This window comes from Podarcis raffonei, chromosome 1 (genome assembly GCF_027172205.1).
Source record: "Podarcis raffonei isolate rPodRaf1 chromosome 1, rPodRaf1.pri, whole genome shotgun sequence".
Taxonomy (NCBI): domain Eukaryota; kingdom Metazoa; phylum Chordata; class Lepidosauria; order Squamata; family Lacertidae; genus Podarcis; species Podarcis raffonei.
Genome location: NC_070602.1, coordinates 136,067,612 through 136,091,067, shown reverse-complemented (window position 1 = coordinate 136,091,067; position 23,456 = coordinate 136,067,612). Strand labels below are relative to the sequence as shown.

At 41.2% G+C, this 23,456-nt stretch overlaps 1 protein-coding gene across 4 annotated transcripts in view; it reads right to left on the bottom strand.

Annotated features, from left to right (window-relative positions):
• Positions 1-23,456, bottom strand: part of BARD1 (BRCA1 associated RING domain 1) — a 57,608-nt gene that overhangs the window by 16,191 nt on the left and 17,961 nt on the right. For all 4 annotated transcript variants that reach the window (XM_053364459.1, XM_053364486.1, XM_053364468.1 and 1 more), the window contains 3 exons: positions 17,516-18,486; positions 6,121-6,201; positions 4,280-4,452 (listed from right to left, as the gene is read on the bottom strand). In XM_053364459.1, the coding sequence (XP_053220434.1) occupies positions 4,280-4,452; positions 6,121-6,201; positions 17,516-18,486 (1,225 nt within the window). The remainder of the gene's footprint in view (positions 1-4,279; positions 4,453-6,120; positions 6,202-17,515; positions 18,487-23,456) is intronic.

Here is a 23,456-nt window from a genome sequence, read left to right as displayed (position 1 = left end):
AGTCTGCTTCAACTTGGACATCATTTAAAAACATTTATTATCAACAACTATAAGACTACAGAATGGATGCAGACTCAGTAATCTATGTAAGATGAAAAGGACACAAGGCCAACAAGGAAGATTACATTGCCTAGATGGTAGGATATTGTTAGCTTTACCGAATGTGTATTCGATAAAGAATGAGGTGTTCAATTCAACCCTCAGTTTAACAATTAAGGATAATTTTATGTAATTACATGAGGAATTCGGCACAAAGTTAACTTACTACGTGACATATCTTGTATATATTTCCTAATAAAAACCTAGCATTGGCCAATGCTAGAGGTAGCCCCTTAAGCTAGGAGAATCTCTGGTGTTCAATTTTTGTATTGCAGTTCAGAGCCGCGTTTTTAAAATAGCATTGTGAGTGAGAAGTCAACAAAACTGCCATGAAGGCATGTATTGCCTATGACTGAAGTTAAAATATGAATATTATTAACTAGCAGCAACTTAAAGAACTATGAATAAAACATTTGTTGGACAAGTTCATTGATTTTGTTACGTCAGAAAGAACCCAACCAGCCACCCCGCTTTGAAGCACAGCAATTTATAGGTAGGGATCTATGAATGATCATTCAGATGACAAAATGATCTCACAACACTAAGGTTAGGGGCAGAATGAACAGAGTTGAACCGGGCCACCATTTTATTTTCCAGTTTTCATGGGATTTCACTGGTTGGATTTAAATGGACTCACACCACATATGAACCACTTTGCAGAAAATACTTCCCCATTCCACACAGTAGTAACTCAGTAGCAGCTATGCCACAAGCAGATAAAAGTCCATGGCCAAAAGGGGACAGAAACTGTGGCCAAATGATATATGGAATCGCAAGGTACAGTCAAGTGAAAAAGACAAGTAAGGATTGTAAAAAAGTTTCCAAGCAAAGGGAAGATGTTCCTTCTTCAGATTTGTTGTTAAAAGCACTATCTGGTCCTAAACAAATGCTCCCAACAGCTCGACTGTGTTCAAATTCAAACTTGCATTGGATGGAACCCATTATTCTATGCAGAAAAAAGGGAACAAGATAGCTTTTACCATTGTTAAACTTATTGTGCATGGGGAAAAACTGGCAATACAGTCCATCTGAGTGAAAGCCTTTATGAGCAACTGAAATTGCAAATGCAGAGAGCTAATTTTTCACGTCACTTGGCTGGCTGTGAAGCAAGACAGACAGGAAATTCAAGGGAGCAAACACATAAAAAAAAGCCAGTTATAAAATATGAATTAGCTATGTGCAGGAGATTAACTTTAAAAAAATTAACTAGGCCAACAGGGCAATTAATAGGTCCACTGGTCCATATAATATTTTCTATTTGTAGCTTCACATCTCTGCTAAATGGAGAAAAGGTTAAAAAACTAGGAAAGCAGTTACTAAAACTTGACAATTTCCACAGAAACATACATTACAGTGGATGCTCGGGTTGCGAACGTGATCCATGCGGGATGCACGTTCTCAACCCGCAGCATTTGCAACCGACAGCACTGCTTCTGCGCATGCCGGACCACCAAAACCCGGAAGTAACCTGTTCTGGTACTTCCGGATTTCGGCGTGTCTGTAATCCAAAAAAACACAACCTGAAGTGTCTGTAACCCAAGGTATGACTGTATCTGCCTTCTGGCGTTTTCCTACAGAATAAGATTTTGGGGGGGGGTTTGGGGGTGTTAGAATTAATCTTTGCTCTCTTCATTTAAGTTCCTGAATAGACATTTTGGTTTTCCTCATGGAAAACAAGATGCACGTGCTTAAAGCCTATATAAGCATGCAAGTTATTATACTGGTTGGGATCCAGAGAGCTACTTTAGGCATATCAGAGAGTTTAGACATACCTAGCACACTTTTTTTTAATTACCTTACTTTGAATAAATCACAATCTGCTTCCCTCGGTTTCAGGCTAATGGCACCAAGGGGTTGCTGTTCCAAGGGGTGCAAACTGAAAGTGGTCTTGTACTCAGAGAACTCGTTTTTTACCTCTCAACCTACGTACTTTCTATGTCGCTACTGTAATGCTGCAATTCCTATCATTTGTGTTAAAATTCAGACCTAAAATTGTATTTCAAATACATATCTATGTGAACGCATAAACACACCCACACCCACAAGCACACAGCCCTCTATCAGTAAATCCCAAACCAATAAATACATGCTAATTTCTAAAGGTCTTAGAGCCAGTTTCAGAAGTAGTACAGGTGACTTCAACTATTTGGGAGACTAGCCACCAAGCATGCTAGTTTAACATTTAAATATAATTATACCATTTTAATATATGTATTTTAGTATTTTACATTGTTTTAACTCTACAATTAATAGTATACTTAACGTATTATATTGTGTTTTATGTGCTCTGTTTTCTTCCTATCTTCTCTACTAGTTATTGGCCAAAATAAATATATATATGCTTTTTATCACTTACATATGGCATTTAGAAGGCATTGCCAAACAGTTATTTCCTGACCACTAATGAGAAATTAGGTCTTTGGGGCAGGGGCTATCAAATGCAGGCTAGTCATTGACACCAAGAGGTGACCACAAAGAGAAGTCACTTCAAAACCTGCATTTGAAACATTTCTCAGGCACAGTATTCACCACAATCAGAAATGAAGAAGCATACAAAAGTACTAAGAATTTATATAAACACACTAGAAAAGCACAAACACATTTTTAAAAGGCACCTGAAGGCCCAATATTCTTAAAATAGCTAGATTGCTATTTGAAGAGCCTGGCTCTCGTGGTGCAGGCACTTGCAAATGCAGGGAGCCTGATGACAGCACAGGCAGGCTGAAGTAGCATATTGTACCTCAGCAGGGACAGGTAAGAAGCAATATTAAGGTGCAAGACATTTGGGGCTTTCTAAGTTTAAGAAGGACACGGGTGGCGCTGTGGGTAAAACCTCAGCGCCTAGGACTTGCCGATCGCATGGTCGGCGGTTCGAATCCCCGTGGCGGGGTGCGCTCCCGCTGCTCAGTCCCAGCGCCTGCCAACCTAGCAGTTCGAAAGCACCCCCCGGTGCAAGTAGATAAATAGGGACCGCTTACCAGCGGGAAGGTAAATGGCGTTCCGTGTGCTGCACTGGCTCGCCAGATGCAGCTTGTCACGCTGGCCACGTGACCCGGAAGTGTCTTCAGACAGCGCTGGCTCCTGGCCTCTAGAGTGAGATGAGCGCACAACCCTAGAGTCTGTCAAGAACGGCCCGTACCGGCAGGGGTACCTTTACCTTTACCTTTTAAGTTTAAGGAAGAGAAACAAAACAGAACCACCCCATCAGATTTTTCATCTCCCTTTGAAGAAAGGGAGTTTGCTTTCCCTTCTCATCTCTCCCCATACCTTTTCTTCCTGTGTTAGGTCTTTCAGATTGCAGGTCTGAGGAGAGCAGGGATTGTCTTATTTCTGACCTCTGTAAGTCACTCCAGGAGCCTTTTTTTCTCCAGGTGAAGAGTGGGATAAAAATGCTCTAAGCAAAACTAATAACATGACATAAAGGTCCCTGGGAAGCTTCCAGCAAGTCAACTTTCTGTCAGGTTTTTCTTCCCTGAAGGGGTAAGCCTGTGACTTGGCTATACACTTTCAGACTACAGCCGAGTGTCCACATGATGAGATGTCCCTCCATACAAATTCCCACCACATAGAAAATGAGGGGAGGAATTGAGCCTGCCAGATGGAACAATCCCCTCTCACCTCCCCCTGTGCGCTGTTCTGGGGTTCTCTTGGCACACACCCCTGAACAAATTTCAGATGGCATGGGAGGAGGAGAGCCCTGTTGTTTTAGTGGAAGTCCTTGCACTTGCTGCTACCAGGATTTGTTAGCTGAATCTCACCCACGATGTCTGGGTCACATAAGGGTCTGGTGACTTCTGTTTCAGTGTATCTGAAGAAGTGTGCATGCACATGAAAGCTTATATCCAGAACAAATTTAGTTGGTCTCTAAGGTGCTACTGGACAATTTTTTAATTTTTTTCCGATTGCGTCAGACCAACAAGACCACCTCCCTGAATCTGAGGTGGGGATGACGGCATTGTTCTAAGCCTAGTTTTCTCCCTGGTTTACTATGTATAGGATTTTTTTTAATTAGAGGGGAAAACATTCTACCTGCAGGATGAAGCAGTGCACTTCAGTCATGTTTACCACTTCAGAATAAAGGTGGTAGGTTCCCCAAGATTCCTGAACACCAGGATCTAATGGTATGCCTCCAGTCATTCATTTGAAAATACAGAGATAAATCCATTTCTCCTGTACTCACACTACATTTCGAGAAGCTCCATGCAGAAGCAGCAGTTCAACAATACTTGTATGTCCATTCTTGACAGCATCGTGAAGCGGCAAATCATTTTGATACCCAGCCGCATTCAGGAGTGCCCCATGTTGTAGCAACAGCTCCACGACCTCCTTATGTCCATGATTACAAGCTTCATGCTAAGTGTTGAATTGGATAAGAGGAAAACACAGAAGAAAGCATTAAGAACCTGCATTATTAAAAAGTGAGTCTTGATCTCCATGACAATGCATGAGAATTGCTCAAAGGAACTTTTTTAAAAATCACTACATTTACTCTCAAAGAAGCTTACAACAATTAAAGGTCATCGATTTTAGGAATCTTTGTTACATAAATGATGGGAAAGGTATGTGAACGAGCTCAGTCTGGCAGTAAAAATGAAGTCATTTTAATACAACATCCATCATAAATGGATTTTTACAGCTAGCAATGATGAACACAGACTACTTCTAAACTCAATTTCCCTTGAGTTTGAAAATGCAATACAAAAGTATATCAGCTGTCACAGACATTGGCCTCGTTTGGATGTTAATGATAAACCATGGCTTCTTGTTATGAGAAATGAGCTGCAGTGACCTTCAGACTCGCCTGTTCTCTACTTCCTTCTTCCTCTGGCATGGCTAGGAGGAGGAGGAGGAGGAGGTTTGGAAGCTTGCTCTTCCACAGTTAAGTGTTACATCTGAATCAAGACAACTGCAGCTAGTCTTAACTATGATTAGGTTAAATTAGCCAACCTCAAACCCATGAGACCAGATTGTTTTAATTAGCCGCAATTACAATTAATGACAACTTAACATTAAACTGTGGTTAACTGACATTGGAAATTAAAAGCTTATGAACTCCTCTCTAACTGGGGAGCACAGAAATCCAACGGCTCACGTACATAATAAACCACTGGATATAATCATGTCCAAACTGGCCTATTCCCTGTCCTTGATGACTGAGTGTTTTTACGGCAACCAGCCATATCTGCAAGAATTCTGAGAATCTCCTTTTAAAATTGTTTCCAGTACAAGGAAAATCTGAAAACATAACAACAGCATGTGTTGTTAACGAAAACCATCAGTGCATCCTTTGTAGATACTGTACTCAACACTGTGTTTCCTAGGACCAAGTACTTTTTACTTAAGCTCTCCCTTTGATGCCAACATAATGCCTTTCAGCTGTTGCTGGCTTACAATTCCCATCACAACTGACCATTCATTAGGGTAGTGCAGCTGATGGGAGTACCAGATGGGCTACCCATGACTCGAAGTTCTAGAAAGCTAGTCTACTGTAATCTCTTACACCAAACACAACAAAGACTACTGTAGTAGGAAGCAGATGGTTATAAAGCCTTTAGCATGACATGACCCTTTGCAAACTAGAGCCCACTAGCCCTGTTGGTCCATCTCATGAAGTGGACCATAGTCTGGGAAAGCTTATGGAACAACAAATTGCAGAGCAGGGAATCTCTGTATGCTAGTTTTGAAGGGGAACTGATGTGTATCCAACACACACGAAGCCTCACATGAATGAGAGTCTTCATCTTGTGTGGGTCCCCTATCCATCCAAAGCGTCTATGGGAACCATGCTATTCTAAAACCAATGAGCCTGCTGCCTCATATCCCAAACTGCTGATTTACTGGAGTACTGAATTAAAATCCAGCAAAGCTTCAGCATGATTTTTTCCTGGGAAATCATACCAGCCAAGGCATTGTCATGTGAAAGCCACTTTTTCCATTTGAAATGCAACAGAGAGAGAGAGAGAGAAGAAAAGTGGCACAGAATGAAAAAGAATGAACATGTTTAGAAAACTTGATATTTACCAGTGGAGTCCATCCAGCATAGTCTTTAACATTGGGATCTGCTCCACTTTTCAGTAAGTGCTTAACAGCAGAAAGATCACCCTAGAGGAGAGGAGGGAGGGAACCATTTAATTCTCAAGGAAATGCAACACAAAAAAGCACCTGTCAGGAAGGAAATAAAAACTCCAGCCCCCCAAAATCAGTTAATATGAAAAGTTGAGAATTACTTATAACTGTCTCATTCAGGCCGCATTTGTAAACTGTTACAGTATCTTCTTTTTTGTACCTCTTAGTATTAACATTTCCCCTCTACACTCAGTGAAAGGTGTCTTTATTTGCAAAAATAATTTGATGGAGAAAGGACACAAGCTTTCAAGTTACAAAGAACACTGCAACGAATACTAGAAAGAGCCAGATCTCCACTGTTTAGAGAGGAAAGATGGGTACCTGGGCTCACTATAGAACACAGGTGGCAAACCTTTCTCTGCAAGGGCTGAATTACAATGCGGGTGATTTGTCAGGTGCTGCATGCAAGTAGGCATCTTGTTCTGCAACCGGCCCCCTCTTTCTGTCACCCCTTTAGCTCCTAGTGGACAGATTCCTTTTGCTACAAGTTTGAACTACTTGCAGAGAGGGCTTTTGAAATCAGTCCAAGAGCCACATATGAATGGACTATTGGTTCCCTCTGCTGTAAAACAGAGTTAGCAACACTGCAGCACAAGCATAATGTGTGGGAATGCCGATTGTGATGCGGCATGACCCCACACACCTGGCCTATATATTCTCCAGTGTGCACTCCTGCCTGAGACTCCTGACAGCAAAGCCCCCAAAGGCACTGGGGCGAAGGACTGCTTACGTATCACAGGGCTCACTGGAGTGGCACCATCCCACACTTCCAAGCTTATGGTTCACTTGCCCAAAAAGACTGGCACCTGCAATTCTCACCCTTGCCCCACACTTGGGAATGGAAACTCACATGAAGTGAAGCTTATTTGAATTAGAAGGAAGGATCTTATTTTTTATAATTAAAAAAAATGAACAAAATAATTAACTGGGAAGAACAGTCTACATTATTATTGTTTGGGTTCCAAGTTAGGCATGTATTGCTCGTTTTGCCAACCTGATGCTCCCCTAAGGTTTTGGACTACCCACCTCAACTGATGGGTTGAATCAACATTCATCCACACTGTACAAATCACCCTAATGTCACTTCTGGCAGTTCCAATAATTCAGAACTCTAACTGGGCAGGTTAGCATAGATGTATTCTTCACCAAGTTAAAATCAACTGTCGTTTCACTGTTTGTCATAAAATAAAGCGTCTTTCATCAAAGTATCCCCCCCAACCAATAAAACCCTACCCAATCCAGAATACCCACAGAAGTGTTTGCACACATTATGCAATGAGCCAGATTGCACGATTAAAAATATAGGCAGAGGAAACAAGATAGTTTCTGCTTAATATTTCAGTGACTATCCATAGTGAGATGGCACCACTGCTTATCTTACTGGCAGTTATTTTAACCAAATAATTTCATTTCCATCCTACGATAATGGAACAAAATATTCTCATGATAAACTGAAGCATGGAGTGGGGAACCAAAAAGCAGGATAACCGTTACATTTTCAAGTAATGACTATACTTATTACCTACAAACACCATTTATTGTATTTGTATTATGTCCATTTATTGTATTTATTTTTCCCAATTTGAACTATAAAATGGTGATTTTCTTGAGACAAAATGAGAGTACCCCTAAACATTTTTTTTTAAAAAAGCACCGTATACACACACAAACATATATATAATATTCAAATACTATAAATGTGATGGGAAATGAATGTAGCAGAAAAGCAAAACAACAACAACAACCCAAAACTGATGGGGAAAGTCCAGGGGAGATCCTGGATGGGTCAGGAGGTACCCTCTTTATATAGAAATATACTGGTTGCATGACCTGTTTTCTGCTCCTGTAGACGCTGGATACAAGCCCATGTCTTATCTCCATTTCAAATAAAATAGTGAGAGTTAAAATACTCTGTTTTTAATGTGCCATTAATGAGTTTACTATTCGAATATTAAACAAAAGCTATTAAGAACAAATAGGATTTATTTTAATCAAGGGTGTCTCAAAACCCATGTTAACAGCAAATACTACAACCACAATTAAGAGAACTAAATTCCAAATGAGGTGCATCAAGTTGCTACACCAAGAAACAGGCTATTGTGCAAAAATCCACATTACAGCAATTCCTTTATTGGGCTAATCAAAATATCACAAAATAATGTGCAAGCTTTTGAGTTCTCTAGAACTCTTCAGTAGGCTTTATGGTAAGCAGACTAATTTGGTGCTAAAATTTTTGTTTTGCTGATCTTGAAGCCAGAAAGCTGAAGACTGCATTTGGTCACAATCTTAAGATGGTATGCCAGAAGCGTAGCAAACATTCAAAGTGATGTTCATATAGATGCTATGTTGCACCAAGGCCTGCTAGAACAAGAAGCATAACAGTGGCCAATTGTCCATCTCTGGAAACACAAGGTCTGTCTCCATCCTTAGGCAAAATACATAAATTACTCAGTAGGCAGAATACAAGAATCAAGAGAAACAAAGCTTGGGGCATCTTAAACTAACAGATTTGTGGCATCAGCTTTTCATTGGCTACAGTCATCAGATATATAAAAAGTATAATCAGTTGTCATATATGTACAATACAAGTGAGGGCTGGGGAGATGCTAACTGTGGGGTCAAAGGTCAAGAAACACAAGGGTGCTGTCTGCAACATCTATGCAAAGCTAATTTACAGTTTGAGGCAACTGAGAGACACAAGATCTTTCTCCCGCTACTGTTGGCATCCATCCGTCTCGAGAGGCAGTGGAGTGCGCCTCTGGGGGTGAAGTCAAACGACTGCATTAGCAGCACCAAACTGACCTCACTGGGGTGCAGGCCTGGCCAGTGTGTATGGAGGTCCTGGGCTGCCCAGACAACAGGACTTAGGACCAGAGTTTTCCTTCTCCTAAGCTGTTCCTGAGGTATGGCCACGGTTCCATGCTGACAGCTTCTAGGAGCCAAAGGTGAGAGCTGAATGCAAGGTAGGGACCAAAGGTGGACAGACTACTCCAGAAGGAGCATGGCATACCTTAGTCCAGAGGTACTAGCCCTCCCCTATCACCCTATACACCCCTCTCTCCCACTAGGGGGTGTTAAAATTAACATGCTACTGCCTTGCAAGAATTGTTATTGCCAAATATTATCATCTGGTCATTGTTCTCATCATGCATACATTTGAAGTTCGAACAAAAATATCAGACATGGCCTTTTCATCCCACTTCAGGAAGTGTTTGTAATGCGGCCTGGAGAGGGCTGTGGAAGGTTCCAATGGGTTTCCTTAGGCTCAGATATGGACTGCAATGTTGATATGCACTTTGCAGATTAGTATTCAGTAATAACTTATTTTAATTTTTATATTAGGTAGATGCTGATACATTTAAATGTGCATAAATAGCAGAGTGTGTGTGTGGCTGGGTGGGGTGGGTGTGCTTGCATTATGAGTATATCACATCTCAGAGCATGCAACAAAAAGGAGCTTCTTTTCCAAAAATGATATGGGGAAAGAAACCACACAACTTGGGTAATCTAACCTGTACATGGTAGTTAACATTAAACAAAAGAAGCTTCGAAAAAAGCCATTACTCAATCAAATCTAGATTGTCCATAATGGTAAAGTAACATAGCTGTGTGAAATTCCAGTTGAAATTAAGGGCTATTGTGGCTGTTTTGCAGAAGCAATAAGATTGCTTTACACACCACTTTGTGGCATGGTGGGGGTGGGGAATGAAAGTTCTGTCTCCCAAGCAGGAGAAGCACATCTCCAGAGCAGGGGGCACATCTCCCCCTTCAGATATGACCCAGAAGCATGAGTCACTTAAACTTCCTCCATCTGCTGCTTTTGGAAAATGTCAGCAGCAGCCAAAGAAGTTGCAAAAGCTCTCACAGGAGCCATCCCTTTTCATTTTGTATCTTTAACAAAATACATTCAGCTTCCTTAGGATGGAATATATTATGCATGTTGAAATTCAAATCCATGGGGGAAAGGTGCATCAGGCCTTCATCTGGCACATACAATGAGCTGGTTGTTAGAAATGAAAACAATTCAGGAGATCATCTGACAGTCTACTGCTAACATGTTAGTCCAGCCCATTCCTGACATAGAGCCACCTCTACATGTTCAACTGGCTCTCCCCTGATTCTTCTTATATATGCACTACACAAACAAATGAACAAAATATCTAGGAGAGAAGCAACCTCCTCAAATTCCTTGTGGCTTTCAGAGACACCACAAGAAAGAATGAAGTGCCTGTCAATAGGTTAGAAATGAACTGCTCTGATGCCCTCCAGATGTTTTAAATGACAGCCCCAGCCATCTGTGCTAGCTGGGGTTGATGTGAGATTTTTTCCAAAATATGTGGAGGGCACCTGGCTGCCAAACAGTTGGTCCAGTCAGAACAGGACAGTAAGTGGAGAGTTGTAATGGCTGGCCAGTTGGTAAGTTGGGTTAGTCTCTAACCTGCAATGAAACTAAAGTTCAGAATTCAGAGGCATAAAATGGCAAACTTACAAGTTCAAACACACCCTGAATTCATTTTGAGACAAAGCACAAACTCAAAAAACTCATGGGCTGGGTCATGAATTTGCTGGAACGCATACCCCACCACTAGAGGTACCTCTTTCCCACAAATCTCCCCAATGGCTGCAGCAGAGAAGTGGTCCCTCTGCATCTTTTCCATCCGTCTTTAATGTTACAAAGGCAGCATCCCAGGCATTGCACAAAATATAGTTCCACAGTGTTCCTAAATTCCTAGCATGGGAAATAAGCTTTCTAAAGAAGCACAGTATGATGCTGCCATTGCAGTATTCAAGAGGCCACGGAGGAATGATAGCCTGTCACCACAGCAAGATAAGCTTTGGGTGGGGAAAGAAAGCTGGAATGGGTAAGGGGCTGGAGCTTTGACGGGGCGGGGCGGGGGGTGGGGGTGGGCGGAATGAGGTAGTTTAAATATTTGGCCTCCTTCACACTCCTGATTACAGCAGAGGCTATATTTAGAAGTGGATCGGGGCAGTTGTTTTATGATCTTTGGGTAGGCAGCACACCTTGTATTAAGATTCTGAATTGGTTTAACTATCTAGAACACATTTTAAAATGGTGCATGTGTCTATAGCGAGAGGAGATCTCATCCAGTTTCAATGCTCATCCTCATTAGCAGCTGCGGGGGATCACACTTGACATCTTAGTTGATTCAAAACATCCCAGAAAGCTGTTAACCTACCCTCAAATGAAAGTAAATATTGGTGAGTGAAGTGTATAAAATTATGGGGCACAAACATCAGTAACTGGGAGCGAGAGTGCTATGTTACATTTATGGGCCTTCTGCTCCTTTTATAGATACATTAAGCTGCCTGTTAGATGTTGCTTTGATTCAAAAAGGCTGAAATTGTAACTGAGAATCTTGGTTTGTCACATTGTAGCCTAAAAATGACAACAGACACTTAAATGGTACTCAACCCTTAAATACATCACTATTGCAACAAGATATTAAAGTTCTCTCTCTTCGCACATTATGAAGAAGCAGAAAAAACAAGCACAAGTGACTAAAATATTCAGTTTTCATTGCTTCTCATAACTTCTGTGAATTGACTCAGAAGTTAGTTAAGGGTGTTATTTTCTCAGTATTTATAGAATAAATTTGACATGTATACCACAATGAACTTTTTTAAAAGGTGCAACCACATAGTCAGAGTTCATAGCAAAGTGGAGACACCATAAATATTTTATTGGAGAATGAGTTTTCTAGGTCTACAATGCATGTGTTTGTTTCTCAACACCACAATGTGGTTTGTTTTATGACCAGAGGGGACTGCATGCACATGAGTACCTAAAAATGCTGAGGTCCTATCTGTAAAAATGCCTCTTTCTAACCATGAACAGATGCAGCAAAAATGCTGTTTGTAACAAATGCTCTAAAAATGTGTCAGTGTACATGCTTTTTTATTATTTGCTTTCTTAACTGTGACACAGATGTAGATTATGTATGCTGTCACATACACATACTTCTACTAGCAAATTAAAAATGTGGACCACAGAATGATGGAGTTGTGAAATGTGCCCCTATCTGTCAAGGGAGGGGAGGGCAGTCACATTGGTTTGGCAGGTGGAGAAAGGTGCATCATGGACACGTCAGCACTATGATGGGGCCTGCTTCTATAGGGTGAAGATGGGGGGGGGGTCATTCACATCCCTTATTCCCACTGGGTGGGTAATGGGCAGGGGCATGAGAACAACTAAAGACACTGGGGAATATTAAACACGAGCCTGCATGTCACAGGGATTGCACCTACGGTGTCCGCAGCAGACTCGGAGTGACCAAGCACAATATAAGGACTCAAAACATATCGAGTGACACTCCAAACAAACTTTTCCACCATCATTGCCCCTCTTAGAGCTATACCTTAGGTAGCAGGGGCTCAAAATGTGTTCCTTCAGCTCAGGGGATACATAATACCCTAAAACAAACTATCTATACACAATATCATTTGATATATAAATCTACACACAATATCATTTGAGATATAAACTTTAACTTTTCTTTAACTTTAAGCTGTACAGCAAAGTAATATATCAAAAACTAACACCCTGCTTATCAGAAAAAAAAAACTATTAAGAAAATTATGGGAATGACATTTGGATAATTAAAATTGACTAAGCTTGTGACAGAGAGCTTACCCAACTATCTTTGATTATTTTCACCCCATGAAGTACAAGAGGTTGCTGTTTGTACTTATCTAATTTTATTCTACCTTTAATGAGTATGGTGGGTAATAAAAAAAAACATGGATTCCAGTTTACTAGGCAAATGGCTACATTTGTTTCAATTTATTAATGCATTTCAGCTTCAAACTCATCTAACTCTAGGATTCTTTTTCAGAGCCAATGTGCTTTTAGGATGTTTATTATGAGTGTCAAAGTAGTAAAATGGGAAAGACCTTCCCGCAATTCCATTTTAAATTGATCTGGAACAACACAACATACTTAATTTTAAATGCCTAATGCTGTTAATACTCTCTTTTAAGAGTCCAAAATGTACAACTCATTTAACTTTCATTAAGTTTGGTATATTAAGCCCTACAACCTAATGAAAATAATATGGATTTATCCTGATAATTAATGAAGTCCCAGAAGAAATAAGTGTAATTCTCATCCACCCTCCCACAATACTGCTTCCATTACACAGATAAATCGAGAAACACGACTGGTTAAGTAATTCAGAAAACTTTGATAGGAAAACTACTAGGAAAGAAAAATACTTTTGCTAGTTGATCAATGGGACACCTAGATTTCCTTCCATGAATATTAATCCTCAACAACCAACTCCTTTACTTCAATAGAAGGACCAGGGCTATGGTTAAGTATCACGTAATTTTATTCTATGTGCAGTGTGTGTGTGTAGTGGGGTGGGGTGGGAAAGCTTAAAATAAGACCAAGATAGTTCACATCTGGCAACCAAAGTGCCCCTTTGGTTTCAGATAGTACAGGAGTAGACGAGTCTAAAAAGTCAGGAACACAAATTTTCACAGCCCTCTAGTGGCTGTGAATACATGGGAAATGATGCGTGCCCACCCAAACTGTGTCCTAACAACAACAATTTTATTTATACCCCACCCATCTGACTGGGTTGCCCCAGGTACTCTGGGCAGCTTCCAACACATACAGTTTCTCATTAAAGCGCCTGTTAGGAGGGCATTCCACAGGGAGGGTGCCCCTGCCCAGAAGGCCCTGTGCCTGGTTCCCTGTAACCTCACTTCTTGCAGGAGATAGTTATACAACTTTTAGAAGACATCTGAAAGCAGCCCTGTACAGTGCTACCTCGCAAGACGAAATTAATTCGTTCCGCGAGTTTTTTCTTCTTGCGAGTTTTTTGTCTTGCGAGGCACCGTTTCCCATAGGAATGCATTGAAAATCAATCAATGCGTTCCTATGGAAACCGCCTTCAGACCAGGTCCGGGGACAGTCTGTCCCCCGACCTTTTCTGAAGGCTGGGGGGGGGGGACAAGGGCTTTTCTTCCCACCGCCAGTCTTCAGAAGGCTGTTCTGAAGGCTGGCGGTGGGAAGAAAAGCCCTTCTCCCCACCTCCCGCCCCGCAAGCTCCGGGGACAGGAGGGCTTTGCTGCCGACCGCCAGCATTTTAAAAGCCCCCGGGACAGCGGAGACTTCTCCGCTGTCCTGGGCGATCTTAAAATGCTGGCGGGTGGCAGCGAAGCATTCGCTGCCAACCCCCAGCATTTTAAAAGCCCCCAGGACAGCGGAGACTTCTCCGCTGTCCCGGGCGATCTTAAAATGCTGGCGGGCGGCAGTGAAGCCTTCGATGCCGCCCGCCAGCATTTTAAAATCGCCCCGGGACAGCGGAGGCTTCGCTGCCACCCGCCAGCATTTTAAGATCGCCCGGGACAGCGGAGAAGTCTCCGCTGTCCCGGGGGCTTTTAAAATGCTGGGGATCGGCAGCGAAGGCTTCGCTTCCGCCCGCCAGCATTTTAAGAAGTCTCCACTGTCCCGGGAAGGCAGGCGGGGGGGAGCAAAGACTTTTGCCCCCTGCCGGCCTTCAGAAGAGGTCCAGGATCTCTTCTGAAGGCCGGCGGTGGGCGAAAGTCTTTGCTCCCGACCACCAGCATTTTAAAAGAGGTCCCCGGAGATTTCCCTATGGGCTTTCTTCTTGCGAAGCAAGCCCATAGGGAAATTCGTCTGGCGAAGCACCTCGAAAAACGGAAAACTCTTTCTTCTTGCGAGTTTTCCGTCTTGCGAGGCATTCGTCTTGCGAGGTACCACTGTATCAGGAAGTTTTAAATGTTTGACATTTTATTATGTTTTTATACTGTACGTGTTGGAAGCCACCCAGAGTGGGTGGGGCACTCCATGTATTGTTTACACAGTACATTTGTTACTGTGGCTGATATTTCTTGCACTCGATTATATGTAACACTCAGGCCCAGAGGAGACCTGATTTTTTTCTTTAGTGACGGTGTGAATCATGATACCAATGTAGCGTGGGAGGGGCAAGAGGGGCATGTGCTAGAAATACAAATCCTAAGTCAAGTGGGAAGGCATGCCTCCTCTGCAAGATTTCACTGTGTGGCACTAATCAGGCTGCTTCAATATTGGTAAACTCAAGTTAGTTCTTGCTCTCCAAAAATTTAGTTATAAACCTACTTCAAATGTCCCAAGCCTGCCATTTATTTCCAAACCTTCAAACTTTGATTTAGGAATCATCTGAAGTCACGTTTTTGAAGACCTCAACTAGAAGTCTCAACATCAACAGACACACAACTGAACAAAGCAGTCCATTGAACTGTTCAGAAGTTACTTTGAACCTGTGTGTGATGAGGTAGGATAGCATACGCTGCCCTTCCTTCCACACATTCAAGGTAACATTTGTACAGTCCTGGACAAAAAGACCTACATTAGACACCTTTAAGCACCAGGCAAAAATGTTTCTCTTTAACCAGGACTTTGGCTGATTGACATTCAATGCCCTTTTAAAATGTGGGGGGGGGGGGAGGTTATTGGGTTGCTTTTGTTTTTGTTTTTATTAAGAATTTTGCATTTTTATATTGTGATTTTATGTTGTAACTACCCTGAGACCTGTGGGTATAGGGCAGAATACAATTTTTAAATCATCATCATCATCTACTTTTATAAATAAACTTACAAATATGAAGAGATGCATTGAAGGGCAGAGAAGCTCAACCGAGTTTTGTTAGATTTAATAAAACTAATTTGCCACCTAGTTCCATGTGAATTCTCACCCCCACCCCAAAAAAGCTGAATACTGGAATAATAACCTAACTGCTTTATCTCACTCCTACCAGAACTACTTGCTTCCTTAAAATATACAAACTTATTGTGAATCTGAAAAGGAAAGGGACTCTCATTAGGAGAAAACTGCTAAGCTAAGTGAGTTTTTCAGAACAACCTAGCTCAACATCTCCTTCGCAAATATCCCTGTGGAAAGAGTCCTGGGATACTTGGCACACAGCATTTTAATGAAGAAAATGCTGATTTCAATGAAGTGAAGGAATAGCAATTCCCTCCAAGCAGAAGCACTCTCATCGATACAATTCCGTCCCCCAATGACTAATTAAATATAAGTGATTTCAGATAGGGAATTTGTATGCAATAACATGCAGCTTCCACTTCCATTTAAAGTGAAAAGTTTGGTTTCATAAACACATGGTAAAAAATGCTATACTGACTCCATGAGGGAAAAGGAAGACAAATAGTTTTTTATGATAAAATCCACATGTATATTTATTGTGAAGCAATCACACCAAATTCATTTAGACAGATGGGGCTTCGGTTAAAGGAAAGTAGCATGTGCATTCATCACAGCAATCTATTCCCCCTTCTGGAGCTACAGCTATTCACTTCTCCCATATGTCATTCACACAAAGCTACATTGACAAACCATCCAAAATCTACAAATACCAAATATGGAATTCTGTGAATTCCATATGCACATTCATTTTTTTAAGAAAATGCAAACTGGGTTTAAGTACCCAGTTAACGTTCCTGATGATCATAGATGGACACAAAAGTTTGTCCACCCTACAAGCCTGATCAGTTGATAGTTTTAGCATCATTCCCGAACAGGTTATCCCAACTCATGTAGGGGAAATGTATGCGGGGAAGTTGGAGCAAGGCCTGTGCACATCTGCACCACCTCTGACCTTTCAGAGTTGAGCAGGAAGGTCTGAAGGAAGTGTTCATATGCCTCCCCGCCATCAGAAAACCCTGCATTGCTCACACAAGTAGATTTAAGAAACCTTCTTCTGGCCTTCCCACACAACATGGAACAGTTGCAAGTGGGACAGGCAGGGTCAGCCCTTGTGGGGACATTGTGACAAGGACAGTGTTTGCAGCCCCACAACCTCCACACAAGTTGAGATACCCTGTTCAGAAAAACAAGGCCTGGGTTTGGTGGTTATTAAACACCATGCAAGCCATTCCTTGGTTTTCCTCTGGTTCACTCTTCTCTAAAATTCATTCCTTTGGAATTTCAGTTATTTCCAGGTTTAATTATTGAACTGGAGCATGCCTGGTTTGCTGCAGCTTTCAGTCCCTTAATCTTGTGCATCTTCCACTGATGTGCATTCCCACCCCCTCCAACCACAAACCATGCAGTATACCATAAGCTTCACATGAATATACAGCACACAAATGATGACAACAGAATTTTTGCTAATCCTCCAGAATGGTGCAACTCAGAAGCCTGCACTCCAAACAGAAATACAGCTAATGAAGTTGGCTAAATAAATTTTGCAATTGCTATATAAAATGGAAACAGTGTGTGAATCAAAAAGCTTACGTTACCTCAACAGAAGCGATGTGGAGCAAAGTCTCCCCTTTATGATTTCTCTTGGCTGGCAGGCTATTGGGAGATTTCCTGGAGAAAGACTCAGTTAGCTGTGCCTCTTTTTGATAAGCAGTATTGGACAGGTGTGCTGCTTTGGAAGTTTTTTCGTTGCATGCATCCTCAGAGTTTCTCATTGTTGGTGAAGAGCTAGCAGATGGTGTAGATGGATAACACTTTATACAGTCAATGGTGGGCAAAGAATCCCCAAGGGAATCTTTGGGTGATGGCCTTGGGGACAACTTCAGCAGTGCTAAACTTCCAGGGGTGCTAGGCTCTTTCCTGCTGGGCTGTTTGTGTAAAGGAGTAGGCAATCTGCTTTGTTGCCTTCTACGTTTTAGTGGAGCCATTTCCCCTCTGAAGAGGAGGCACTCTTCAGAACTCAAGTTCTCCTCCACAACACCACATGAACAAGACAAGTTATCCTTGCTGCTCTTCTCTGTAAGTTTCACAATGGCATCCACACTGACTTCACTCTCACCCTGTGCAAGCTCTGTCCCCATTACAGACTTGTGCTCCGATGTGCTTTTGGGGTCTGGACTGGGGATATCCAATGACGGACTGCAAAACACCACCTTTGCTTTGCTTGTGCTCTCTTGATCATGTCCACTGGTCTTTTTCTGTCTTTCTTTGAGCAATGTCGGCTGGCTGTTGATGCCTGTTAAAGTCTTTTTCCTCGGCTTTTTCAGATTAGGCTTCTTTTGCTCTTTAAAAGGCTCTTGAGTGGGGGAGAGACAAAAATCATGAGTGGAAGCTGGGGCATGAGGCTGGCCATCCTGGCCCTTCACAGCCTGTTCTGTCTTCTCTGGTCTCTTTTGCATGGTCAATTTCTTGCTCTTCCTACGAGGATTGAAGTCCTCTTTTAGCTGCTGCTTCTTACTTCCTGTCTCACAAACCACATCTCCAGGGTCAGGCAGGGTCTCTCCTGAACCTAGCAAAGGAAGTTGGAATAAGTTAAAAAAAAACAAAAAAACAAAAAAAAAACGTTATAACATTGTGTGTGGCCAGTTTAAACTCAAAATAATCTGGAACACTAAGGTATAGTTTTCAATGAGGTGACAAACTAGTGATTGGGCTGTCCCACTTCAGACTGCAGATGGAAAGCTTTATTAATTCTGAAATTTTCTTCCATCTATCCATCCATCTATCTATCTATGGTTTACTGGTTTTCCATTCGCAATAAATTTCTTCAAACCATGGTTTGTTATTCTGGTAGGCTAGTGAGTTGCAACAGTGATTTCAGACAGTCAATTCAGACACCAAACCAGTCACAATTAAGATTCCTTTGTGGACTTTGTGCAAAAAGTTGGCACAATTCACCCATGCAAACAAGGTCAATTCAAATGCAACACTAAAACCATACATAGTTCAGTCACACACTGCCATCCCACCCTAATACTCTGCTTAATTGTTTGCTCCCTGGTTATAATAATAATAATTTATTATTTATACCCCGCCCATCTAGCTGAGTTTCCCCAGCCACTCTGGGCGGCTCCCAATCAATTTGGTTCACAACAAACCATAGTTTTGCATTACATTTGAACCATCAAACTCTGGTGAGTGATCGCCCTCCAAACCAAGAGAAGGAGCCTTAGCTCAGTGGCACAGTATATGCTGTGCATATAGAAGGTTTCAGGTCCAATTTATGGCAATTCCAGGGAGAGGAAGGAAAGACCTAGGGAGAGATGCTCTCAATCAGTACAGACAAGTCTGAGCTATATGGACCGATAGTCTAACTCTGTATAAAGCAGCTTCAAATATTCAACACACAAGACAACGGTTTGTGCCTGAAGTGAAAAGCCATGTTTTCGCATTATGCCTCTGAACTGACCCACTGTCACTCTTATTCCAAGAGGATCCATAAGCTGACTCAAGATGGACACAAAATGCAGAAAAATTGCATCCACGAGAAGCTTGCAACTAAATGTGCCACTATAGGGAACATGTCCCGTCCCCCCACATCATAATTTTAAGAAATCATGCACTACATATAAATGAATCTTGATATAGAGTATTTTTTAAAGGATCAAGACATATCCTTTCTTCTAAGGCAGATTTTAGCTGCTTAACATTCTGGGAACAGGGACGTGCAAATCAAAATGTGTAATACTTAAAAATGATAGCCCTTTGAGACTACATACAGTTAACATTACTTCTACCTCACAGCATTAAAATTCCAGTTGTATTTTTCTTTTTTAGAATATAATGGGTTTTTAACCCTCTCATGAAACCAGAGGCATAGACTGCATAACTGCTCCTGCAATGGGAGAGATAAAAACCCATGTTACCATAATACAAATGAAAAATTGCAGAGAAAATTAACAGAGCACAGGGTATTACAACTGCAACTTTCCTGAGCTCTTACAGGAATTTCTTTAATATGATGGACTGAATGCAAATCTCATTCTTCTCCAATTACTGCATTGGCTGAGAGGATGTTGCACCAATCAGTCACTGCCTACTCCAAGAAGAAGAAAAATAACCTCAGGTGATGATGGCCAATTAATAAAGAAATCTAAGTACCTCAGTGGTATACCAAGGCTAGTCCATTAAAGCACAAATCCTACACAGCTAGCCTGAAGCCACAGGACAGAACAAAAAGAAGCGCTGGAAACAAGGCATTCTTTTTCTTCACCAGGAAGCTTTCCATCCAAATAAAATCTTAGATCTAATTTTAGTTGAACAATAGCATCTACACGCTTTGATTGCCAACAGATTGGGGAAGAATACACTCTGCAAATGATATTTACTCCTATCTTCTTCTCTGTTTACACTTCAACAAGATTAATTGCAAAATATTTACCTTGATATAAATATTCACATTTATGAAGCAGGAGAGAAATAAAATAGCTCAGGGAAGGAAGGAAAAACTGCTACTGCAGACATACCAGCTCAGCTTTGTATGTGATTATAAGCAGGGCTTTCAACAATTCCACCAATGAAGGAAGCAAGCAGAGAAGTTGGATACCAGTCACAGAATGTAGGAAGCATCTTCAAGATTTTAACTGCATATTCGTTTATTCTACAATAGGTTTATACAGTTTGTTACAGGTGCACTGGCTCAGTTCTGACACTATGCCAAGCTTTAGCTAAAGAAGCCCAAGGATGAAGTCTTATATTACTCTCCTGAGACCAAGCCCCAGTGAATACAATGGGTATTCATTGGATAGCACTGTGACTATGGTTTGGTGCAACAGCCAAATTGGCAATCCCTAGGCTACAGCCAGTTGCAAAACTGAATTTACAAGATGCACTATACAATACTTAAAGCCACTGCTCTGCCCCCAGAGGCTGCTGAACAATAGCAAGAGGAAGTTTATGAGGCTGAGAATTTTTTTGTGTTTATAATATTATAATAAAGTACTCTGAACATTTTAATAAAACAGAAAGTTAGCTATAAAAGTGCCTTGGCGGGGAGAAGTAAAAAAACAGCAACACAAAAGCAATTCTAAACCGTGGTATGCCTACAATGCCCTTGAAAATGCAAGCTACAAGGTCTAACCTATGGTTAGCATAGGCCATAGTTTGCTGCAATGAATGAATTCAGATATTTCAAATGGGCAGAAGAGCAGAACACTAAAAAGGAATAAAATAAAAGTAATTACACAAGGTTCAAGAGATGGAACACTCTCTCTGAAAATCTCTTACATATACTATTAAATCCACCTACAGACACACATACATGTCTACAGTCCACATACCGTAATTTTATTATTGTTAGCAGTCACTTTTGACTGGATAACCTCCCAACCCCAAGAAAAAACTGACCCCCCCCCATGGATTCAAAATTTTTGGCAATTTTGGTGTGCCTTTTCAGCATTCTAAAATGCTCACAGGTGGAAAAGAATGCAGTATGCAATTCTTTAAAAGAATACTTCAACTAGATGATCTGATCAAGCAAGACAATTTTTATCTTCTTCAAAGTTTCTACTAAGATTACGATTTACTGCAATACCTAAAGAAAGTAGCGTGATTTAACAAACAAAAGGGGGTGGGGGGAAGAGATGGATCTTTTCCTGAAGATCACCCTCTGAAGCCCATTCCGCCTCCCCCTCCCCGCTCCAAACAGGTTGATACTAACCTAGCTGGGAGAAAATGTCCAGAGGAAAAACAAGAGACCAGGAAAGAGGGCTCTGAATGCCTAAGCACCCCTTCACTATCTTAAGATTTAATCTCCACTCTGTACTTTAGACGTGAGGAACAGAGATGAGTTTGAAATCACTATGTTTAGTTTGAGCTTCACCCCCACATAGAAGGGTGGTGCCTATCGAATACTTCTGGCCCAAAAATGGAAACAGGAAGAAATTCCAACGGTGGAAGAATGGAGAACGAAACTGACTGAATACGCAGAACTGGACAAACTAACAGGGAAGATTCGATATCAGCGAGACCAAAAGTCCATCGAGGACTGGGGGAGATTTACAGATTATCTGAAAAGCATATGTGACGAACAGACAACGCTTGTTGGTTTTCAAGAGTCTCTGTGAAAAATTGAGGAATATTGTAAAAAAGAGAGTAAGAGGAGAGAGGTGACTTTTAAAGGCAATATCAATATAATAAAAACATTATAAAAAAAGAAGGGTGGTGCCTATCAACTTGAAAGTAAGCAATTGGGCCCTTCAATATGCATTCCAACTGTGCATGCATTTAATGGATTCTAAATTCATGACTAAATCCACTGCATTTAGTCAAGACTCATTTCTAGCATTTATTCATCAAGAGACTTGAAGAACTGGGCACAAACATACCAATCTTAATATAGTACAGGATTGTTTTACAAAGAAAACACAACTACATGATACTGCCACACTGCATATTAGCCATATACAGTCATACCTTGGATCCTGAACATCTTGCAAGTTGAACTTTTTGGCAAATGAACGCTGCAAACCCGGAAGTGAGTGTTCTGGTTTGCGAACGTTCTTTGGAACCTGAACTTCCTGCAGCCAATCAGAAGCTGCGCCTTGGTTTCCGAACGTTCTGGAAGTCGAACGGACTTCTGGAACAGATTCCATTCAACTTCTGAGCTATTACTGTATTTAATATATAGTTGCATGCAGGAATAATATCTACCCAAACTGAAGCAGAATTATTTTCTACAAGGTGAACCAAGGTTCCTTATGCTCTCAGTTGATACAACGCTTAAGGATACGTCAGATGAGATAAAATTTGAGATCAAAAAAGATTTATAGCTATAGTGCTGCTTATCCACAGTTTTCCTGTAATGCACTAACAAGCTATAGAGGAAAAAGCAGCAATTAGAAAATCTAGTTTAACTATCATTAATCTGTATCAAAAGAATATAATGATGCACATTGCGTGCTGCTGAAATTATTCTCTATTATGAGTTTTCAGAACAGAAGTTGAGAAATCTCTTTGACAAACTAGTCCCTTATTAAAAACCAAAGGGAAGTGCTTTGATACCATCTGCACAACATTAGCACCTTCATGACAGAATGATTAGTTCGTATGTTAAGCATTCAGCTCTAGGGGAATAAAAATTATGAGGATTTTCCAGCTTATTCAAACACTTGTTTTGGCCATTATGAAAACTCTTATCATACACATGCAACACCATGCAATCCATAACAGAAAAGGGGTCAAAATCACCACCTCTGCATAACAGCCAAATTGGGACACACACCTCCGCAATGTCCAATTTGTTGCCCTGTACACCTGGTCCAGCGTGTTTAAAAGCACATGGCCAGCACCTGCATGCTTTAAAAAGAAAATAGCTTTCCTTTTAACTCTTCAGTGAAAGTAAAACTATATTATGAAGAATATGGTAGAATTATCTATAAGCAGTGGTCAGGAAAAATTACAGCAGACAACTGCGTCTCTTTAAAGTACACTGAGCCAAGAAAAAAAAAGTCTGCTAAAGTAGCTGGGAAGTTCGTTTTT